Raw genomic sequence first — 9,257 nt, forward strand, 5'->3', positions numbered from 1 at the left:
AGCTCGTCTTTCGCAGGAAAACGAGATGGGTTATGATCGGTATAGACCAGCAGAGGAGTAGAGACGGATTCATAAACCTCGAAGTGCTGAAGAGCCAGTACCAAAGCGAGTGTCTCCGTCTCGATAGTTGAGTGGTATTTTTTGATATGAAGCCAATCTTTTTGAAAAGTACCCCACTGGGTGTTCAACTTTGTTATCGTCTTTCTGTAGGACCACAGCAGCAGCTCCGACATCTCTGGCATCGGTGTACAACGCAAATGAATGACGGAAATCCAGAGCAGCTAGCACCGGGTGGAGAGACCAAAAGCCTCCTGACAGACGGGGCTCCAACGGGGAAAAAAAACTTTCGGATTGGTCAAATCTGTGGCGCAACAACCTGGGCAAAGTTCTTGCAAAAAGCCTGCTAGTAGCCAGCCATTCCCAAGAATTGGCGCAGTTTCTGGTGAGAAGCTTGCGCTGGAAAATTATTGAGGACCGGTCAGCCTTTTCCCTTTGCCCCACCAACTTCCCGAGATAATTCACTGTTGCTCGGGCAATTTCGCTCTTTGACAGGTTAACTGCGAAATGCCTGAACAGACTCCCAATATCCTGAAGGTGTTGGGTCCAGGTCGTGCTAAATACAACCACATAAATATGCCTCAGCATTTTCTAGGCCACGTAGCACGATGTGCATGAGCCTTGGAAACATGGCTCCGGCATTTCCGGAGTTCGAACCCGAGACGAAGGAAAACACACCATCAGGAGTGACAAAAGCAGACAACTCTTTGGCGCGCTCAGTTAGAGGGACCTGCCAATATCCCTTCAGCAGATCAAACTTGCCAATGTACTTAGTAGCGCCAACCCTGTTATCGTTTTTGCTAAACGTTTTGGTTTGCTACCTGTGTGAGTTTTTTTGTTTGCCTCTTAGTGGGTGCTCACGGTGGGTGTCTTAAGTCCCAGTTGTTGTTGTTGCTATGGAACTTTCAGTGGACACCCCCCATGAATGCCTTTGAACCTCTCCTAAAAACCCTGCCTGTTTTGGTTGTTGTCATTGACTCTGTTAGTTCCACCTTCTGTTTTGAGTGACATTTTTTTGTTGTTGCTTTCTTGCTGGGGAACAATATGAAGGTTTCGCTTCAAGGTTTTTTTTTCGCCTGGTGTAAGACAGCTGATGTGTTGTGCACCGAAGTCCACAAGTGAAGGTGACAGGATGAGAGCACGTATGCAAGAAGGCATTATCCAACGCTCAAAGGAATCAGGCGTGGCTGCTATGGAAGTGAACTGTATTCGCGTGTCACCAGGGGTGTATTCATTCTGCCGATTAGGTTGAAAAAGTTTGAAAACATTCCCGACTTTGTCTAATAGACTCGTTTGCAACTGTTCGATTACACCCTAGATCAGCGAGACGCAGGTATGAGTGTTCAAGGAGGTATTGAAGGTATCAATGTCCGTCACCCTTGATTACTCACTTCTCTCGACCTGTGTGCACCTACATTATAAACTTTAAATCATAGGCTAGGTTGTAGCAACCTCATGATGGGTTCAGGGAAACAGAGTATCATGTAATAGCCTAAACCTATTACATTGAGCTGGGTGAATTGAACATGACAGTCATCCAATATGCTGCAGTTGAAATAAGGTCGCGCTTAAAAACATTTTTTTTTAATTTATCTTCCCTCATCTTAAAACAGGACCGACGGCAACTGCTCCCAACAGAGTCGTTTTCACACCAAAGGCTCTGCATCTGTTGCAGGTCAATAATATATTAACGTTACTATTAGAATGAAAGGCTAACAATGTTTCTCTATCCAATAGAATAACTCCTCTGTGCTTGGATTGAAATCTCTTATGCTAGTTAGCGAACTCATTTTAGATGTGAGTAGCAACAGTTATACTACTAGTCATCTAAGAAAAGACAAATTTACCCTGTCGTCCTTTCTCAAATGTAATTTTAGCGTCGTCGCTAATTCTTGTTCCATAAATGTATTTAGTTATTTGAACTAGAGATGTCGTTTCACTCGAACCGGAACACGTGTCATCACACTCCCTCCCCTGATTGGTCGAGTAGGAGGGCCTCTGGAACCTGCACAGACCAATACCAGAACGCAGTAGTGTTCCTAGAATAAAGTACAATTGATGTTTGCAGTTACTATACGGAACAAAAATATGAAAGCAACATGTGAAGTGTTGGTCTCATATTTCATGAGCTGAAATAAAAGATCCCAGAAATGTTCCATTCGCACAGAAAGATTATTTCTCTCGATTTGTGTGCACAAATGTTTAAATCCCTGTTTGTGAGCATTTCTCCTTTGCCAAGATAATCCGTCCACCTGACAGGTGTTGCATATCAAGAAGCTGATTAAACAGCATGATTATTACACAGGTGCACCTTGTGCTGGGGACAATAAAATATTGTGCAGTTTTGTTACACAACACAATGGCACGAATGTCTCAAGTATTGAGGGAGCGTGCAATTGGCACGCTGACTGCAGGAATGTCCACCAGAGCAGTTGCCAAATAATTGAATGTTCATTTCTCTACCATAAGCCACCTCCAATGTCGTTTTAGAGAATTTGCCAGAACGTCCAACCGGCCTCACAACCGCAGACCACGTATAACCACACCAGCCAAGGACCTCCACATCCGGCTTCTTCACCTGCGGGATCGTCTGAGACCAGCCACCCGGACAGTTGATGAAACTGAGGAGTATTTCTGTCTGTAATTAAGTCCTTTTGTGGGGAAAAACTCATTCTGATTGGCTGAGCCTGGCTCCCCATTGGGTGGACCTATGCCCTCCCAGCATCATGTGAAATGTATTTATTTAAATTGTAACTCAGAAAACTCATTGAAATTGTTTCATTTATATTTTTGTTCAGTATATTTATCAACAAACATAAGACCGGCCTTAGATTTTAATTTTTTTATTGCCATAAACTTGTACAAAACATAAAACAAACGAAAAGAAATAAAACATCCTTCCCTAAATCAATGAACTCCCAATTAATCGTCCGAGTTCCTCTCATACGATAATCGACAGAGCGTAAGTAAAGCATCAATCCCAACATAAATAAAACGAATCTAAACCTTGTTGCTACAGTGCAAGACAGACAGACCTGTTGCTTCCAGATCAGACAAATAAATGACAAGTAAAAACGTTTCAACATCGCCATGGCGACGGCGTCTTCCCCCTGCCGCCAGTGGTTTCAGACTGCAGCAAAGCTTGGCGTCTCAGCATGTATCAGTATCTCAGACGGAGGTTAGAACCGGTTCAGGGAACAGAACTGAAAACTGAAAACTAACGACATTTTCCCGAGGAACGAATACAGAACCGGGAACGAAAAGGGATCTCTAGTGTCCCGGGAACAGAACCATTATTTTCAAATCTTGATAACCGGTTAATAAAAGTTTTATATTTTTTTTATTCCCAAAATATTCCTAATGTGTAGTATATAATTCTGTAATTTGGTGAAGTTATAATGCTAGTAATCGCCTAAACACATTGGTGCTAATTGGGGGAATACATTTATTTAACTCTAAATGTTAAAGATATTGATTTCACAGTTTAAAAAAAGGAACGAAAAGGCACCATATATAAAACACCGGAACACCGGAACATAAAGAACACCGGAACACCGGAACATAAAGAACAGAGTTCTGCTCGGAACCGAACGATTGGAAAATAATTTTGGTTCCAACCACTGTTCAGAGGAGGAGTGTTACTCTAGGATCAGGCCCCCCCGTCCATATAGTCAGAGGAGGAGTGTTGCTCTAGGATCAGGTCCTCCCCCTGTCCATATAATCAGAGGAGGAGTGTTGATCTAGGATCAGGCCCCCCCCTGTCCATATAATCAGAGGAGGAGTGTTGATCTAGGATCAGGTCCCCCCTGTCCATGTAATCAGAGGAGTGTTGATCTAGGATCAGGTCCCCCCCCGTCCATATAATCAGAGGAGGAGTGTTGCTCTAGGATCAGGTCCCCCCCTGTCCATATAATCAGAGGAGTGTTGATCTAGGATCAGGTCCCCCCCTGTCCATATAATCAGAGGAGGAGTGTTGCTCTAGGATCAGGCCCCCCCCGTCCATATAATCAGAGGAGGAGTGTTGATCTAGGATCAGGTCCCACCCCTGTCCATATAATCAGAGGAGGAGTGTTGATCTAGGATCAGGCCCCCCCCGTCCATATAATCAGAGGAGGAGTGTTGATCTAGGATCAGGTCCCCCCCTGTCCATATAATCAGAGGAGTGTTGATCTAGGATCAGGTCCCCCCGTCCATGTAATCAGAGGAGTGTTGATCTAGGATCAGGTCCCCCCCTGTCCATATAATCAGAGGAGTGTTGATCTAGGATCAGGTCCCCCCTGTCCATGTAATCAGAGGAGTGTTGATCTAGGATCAGGTCCCCCCCCTGTCCATATAATCAGAGGAGTGTTGATCTAGGATCAGGTCCCCCCGTCCATGTAATCAGAGGAGGTGTTGATCTAGGATCAGGTCCCCCCTGTCCATATAATCAGAGGAGGAGTGTTGATCTAGGATCAGGTCCCCCCCTGTCCATATAGTCAGAGGAGGAGTGTTGATCTAGGATCAGGCCCCCCCTGTCCATATAATCAGAGGAGGAGTGTTGATCTAGGATCAGGCCCCCCCCTGTCCATATAATCAGAGGAGGAGTGTTGATCTAGGATCAGGCCCCCCCCTGTCCATATAATCAGAGGAGTGTTGATCTAGGATCAGGTCCCCCTGTCCATATAGTCAGAGGAGGAGTGTTGATCTAGGATCAGGCCCCCCCCTGTCCATATAATCAGAGGAGGAGTGTTGATCTAGGATCAGCCCCCCCTGTCCATATAATCAGAGGAGGAGTGTTGATCTAGGATCAGGCCCCCCTCCGTCCATATAATCAGAGGAGGAGTGTTGCTCTAGGATCAGGTCCCCCCCTGTCCATATAATCAGAGGAGGAGTGTTGATCTAGGATCAGGTCCCCCCCTGTCCATATAATCAGAGGAGTGTTGATCTAGGATCAGGTCCCCCCGTCCATGTAATCAGAGGAGTGTTGATCTAGGATCAGGTCCCCCCCCTGTCCATATAATCAGAGGAGTGTTGATCTAGGATCAGGTCCCCCCGTCCATGTAATCAGAGGAGTGTTGATCTAGGATCAGGTCCCCCTGTCCATATAATCAGAGGAGGAGTGTTGATCTAGGATCAGGCCCCCCCTGTCCATATAATCAGAGGAGAGTGTTGATCTAGGATCAGGTCCCCCTCCGTCCATATAGTCAGAGGAGGAGTGTTGATCTAGGATCAGCCCCCCCTGTCCATATAATCAGAGGAGGTGTTGATCTAGGATCAGGCCCCCCTCCGTCCATATAATCAGAGGAGGAGTGTTGATCTAGGATCAGGCCCCCCCCTGTCCATATAATCAGAGGAGTGTTGATCTAGGATCAGGTCCCCCTGTCCATATAGTCAGAGGAGGAGTGTTGATCTAGGATCAGCCCCCCCCCTGTCCATATAATCAGAGGAGGAGTGTTGATCTAGGATCAGGCCCCCCTCCGTCCATATAATCAGAGGAGGAGTGTTGATCTAGGATCAGGTCCCCCCCCTGTCCATATAATCAGAGGAGGAGTGTTGATCTAGGATCAGGCCCCCCTCCGTCCATATAATCAGAGGAGGAGTGTTGATCTAGGATCAGGCCCCCCCGTCCATATAATCAGAGGAGGAGTGTTGATCTAGGATCAGGTCCCCCCCTGTCCATATAATCAGAGGAGTGTTGATCTAGGATCAGGCCCCCCCGTCCATATAATCAGAGGAGTGTTGATCTAGGATCAGGTCCCCCCTGTCCATATAATCAGAGGAGGAGTGTTGATCTAGGATCAGGTCCCCCCCCGTCCATATAATCAGAGGAGGAGTGTTGATCTAGGATCAGGCCCCCCCTGTCCATATAATCAGAGGAGGATGTTGATCTAGGATCAGGCCCCCCCCTGTCCATATAATCAGAGGAGTGTTGATCTAGGATCAGGCCCCCCCTGTCCATATAATCAGAGGAGGAGTGTTGATCTAGGATCAGGCCCCCCCCTGTCCATATAATCAGAGGAGGAGTGTTGATCTAGGATCAGGCCCCCCCTGTCCATATAATCAGAGGAGGAGTGTTGATCTAGGATCAGGCCCCCCTGTCCATATAATCAGAGGAGGAGTGTTGATCTAGGATCAGGCCCCCCTGTCCATATAATCAGAGGAGGTGTTGATCTAGGATCAGGTCCCCCCCTGTCCATATAATCAGAGGAGGAGTGTTGATCTAGGATCAGGTCCCCCCTGTCCATATAATCAGAGGAGGAGTGTTGATCTAGGATCAGGCCCCCCCGTCCATATAATCAGAGGAGGTGTTGATCTAGGATCAGGCCCCCCTGTCCATATAATCAGAGGAGGAGTGTTGATCTAGGATCAGGTCCCCACCCTGTCCATATAATCAGAGGAGGAGTGTTGATCTAGGATCAGGCCCCCCCTGTCCATATAATCAGAGGAGGAGTGTTGATCTAGGATCAGGCCCCCCCTGTCCATATAATCAGAGGAGGAGTGTTGATCTAGGATCAGGCCCCCCCTGTCCATATAATCTTATTCATTGTGTTCTGAAAGGGAAAAAATGATCCTAAATCAACACTCCTATTGTGAGAAGGTTGATCAATACGGCCCCATGTATTTCTAACGGTCTTAACATCATTTCTGAGCCCAGACAGTTTCCTTTAAACACTTTGTTGGATCAGTGAACCAACTGGGCCCGTTCATCGGTCCGATCTCTCCATCTCACTCCATCTCACTCCTTCTTGTCCTGTCTCGCCCTTCGCCTCTGGCGGGCCTCGGCGGCCATCTTGAGCAGTGAGAGCAGGATGGGGACACACATGGGCAGGAAGAGAGGGATGTAGATGGCGAACTTCTGATCGTCGGGGAAGTAGAGGAGGTGGAGGAGGGAGGGGTCGAAGAAGGCTCGTTCTGATTGGAGGATAGCTTCTTTACTGTACTGCAGGGCCAGGCCCAGGTTCCCCGCCTCCAGCTGACCCACAGCCAACTGGAGAGAGGCAACTGCCGCCGACACCTGACAGACAGGAACAACAGCCAATCACAACTTAAGAGACCATGACGATGGTGAGACAAGACTACTATTTCACACAGACAGACAGACAGACAGACAGACAGACAGACAGACAGACAGACAGACAGACAGACAGACAGACAGACAGACAGACAGACAGACAGACAGACAGACAGACAGACAGACAGACAGACAGACAGACAGACAGACAGACAGACCTGTTCTGCAATGTTGTCGTTGATGACGATGTTTCCTATCTGGTCCAGCAGCTGGGCCAATGAGGTGATGGTTGTGGTTGCCGTTGCAACGTTCTCTACACTGCGACTCCACAGGAGGCGGTCCAACTCCCAGTCAGCCAATCCCGCTGGGCCACACGGGCCAACCAGGAAGCCAGGGGGAGGGGTTGACGACTGGACACCCAACATCAGCCTGATGGAGAGGGGGAGAGGGAGAGAGAGGGGGAGAGAGAGGGGGAGAGAGAGGGAGGGAGAGAGGGGGGGAGAGAGGGAGAGAGAGAGGGGGGAGAGCGGGAGAGGGGGGAGAGGGGTAGAGCGGGAGAGGGGGGAGAGAGGGAGAAGGGGGAGAGAGGGGTAGAGAGGGAGAGGGGGGAGAGAGGGGTAGAGAGAGAGGGGGGAGAGGGAGAGGGGGAGAGGGAGAGAGGGGGAGAGAGAGAGGGGAGAGGGGGTAGAGGGGAGAGGGGTAGAGCGGGAGAGGGGTAGAGCGGGAGAGAGGGGTAGAGCGGGAGAGAGGGGAGGGGGGAGAGAGGGGGAGGGGGGAGAGAGGGGAGGGGGGAGAGGGGGGAGAGAGGGGAGGAGGGGGGAGAGAGGGGGAGAGGGGGAGAGAGGGAGAGGGGGAGAGGGGGTAGAGGGAGAGAGGAGAGGGGGAGAGAGAGGAGAGAGGGGGAGAGAGGGAGAGGGAGAGAGGGAGAGGGGGTAGAGGGGGTAGAGGGAGAGAGGAGAGGGGGGAGAGAGAGGAGAGAGGGGGGAGAGAGGGGAGAGGGAGAGAGGGAGAGGGGGAGAGGGGGTAGAGGGAGAGAGGAGAGGGGGAGAGAGAGGAGAGAGGGGGAGAGAGGGGGGAGGGGGAGAGAGGGGGGAGAGGGGTAGTTTGGCCAAACTGATAAGTGGACAATGAACACCATTTACATTTACATTTTAGTCATTTAGCAGACGCTCTTATCCAGAGCGACTTACAGGAAGTAGTGAATGCAGACATTTTCAAACATTTTTTTCTTCTTCCTGTACTGGCCCCCCGTGGGAATTGAACCCACAACCCTGGCGTTGCAAACACCGTGCTCTACCAACTGAGCCACAGGGAACACCGTGCTCTACCAACTGAGCCACGGGGAACACCGTGCTCTACCAACTGAGCCACGGGGAACACCGTGCTCTACCAACTGAGCCACGGGGAACACCGTGCTCTACCAACTGAGCCACGGGGAACACCGTGCTCTACCAACTGAGCCACGGGGAACACCGTGCTCTACCAACTGAGCCACGGGGAACACCGTGCTCTACCAACTGAGCCACAGGGAACACCGCGCTCTACCAACTGAGCCACGGGAACACCGCGCTCTACCAACTGAGCCACGGGGAACACCGTGCTCTACCAACTGAGCTACAGGGAACACCGCGCTCTACCAACTGAGCCACGGGGAACACCGCGCTCTACCAACTGAGCCACAGGGAACACCGCGCTCTACCAACTGAGCCACGGGGAACACCGTGCTCTACCAACTGAGCCACAGGGAACACCGCGCTCTACCAACTGAGCCACAGGGAACACCGCGCTCTACCAACTGAGCTACGGGGAACACCGTGCTCTACCAACTGAGCTACAGGGAACACCGTGCTCTACCAACTGAGCCACAGGGAACACCGCGCTCTACCAACTGAGCTACAGGGAACACCGCGCTCTACCAACTGAGCTACGGGGAACACCGTGCTCTACCAACTGAGCTACAGGGAACACCGTGCTCTACCAACTGAGCTACAGGGAACACCGTGCTCTACCAACTGAGCCACAGGGAACACCGTGCTCTACCAACTGAGCTACAGGGAACACCGCGCTCTACCAACTGAGCTACAGGGAACACCGTGCTCTACCAACTGAGCCACAGGGAACACCATGCTCTACCAACTGAGCCACAGGGAACACCGTGCTCTACCAACTGAGCTACGGGGAACACCGTGCTCTACCAACTGAGCTACGG

At 50.1% G+C, this 9,257-nt stretch overlaps 1 protein-coding gene across 3 annotated transcripts in view; it reads right to left on the reverse strand.

Moving 5' to 3' along the window:
- Nucleotides 1-6,556: 6,556 nt before the first annotated feature.
- Nucleotides 6,557-9,257, reverse strand: part of pigs (phosphatidylinositol glycan anchor biosynthesis, class S) — a 30,599-nt gene continuing 27,898 nt past the window's right edge. For all 3 annotated transcript variants that reach the window (XM_045690279.1, XM_045690280.1, XM_045690281.1), the window contains 2 exons: nucleotides 7,267-7,477; nucleotides 6,557-7,051 (listed from right to left, as the gene is read on the reverse strand). In XM_045690279.1, the coding sequence (XP_045546235.1) occupies nucleotides 6,773-7,051; nucleotides 7,267-7,477 (490 nt within the window). In that variant the 3' untranslated portion in view covers nucleotides 6,557-6,772. The remainder of the gene's footprint in view (nucleotides 7,052-7,266; nucleotides 7,478-9,257) is intronic.

The sequence above is a fragment of the Salmo salar genome, chromosome ssa11 (genome assembly GCF_905237065.1).
Source record: "Salmo salar chromosome ssa11, Ssal_v3.1, whole genome shotgun sequence".
Classification (NCBI taxonomy): domain Eukaryota; kingdom Metazoa; phylum Chordata; class Actinopteri; order Salmoniformes; family Salmonidae; genus Salmo; species Salmo salar.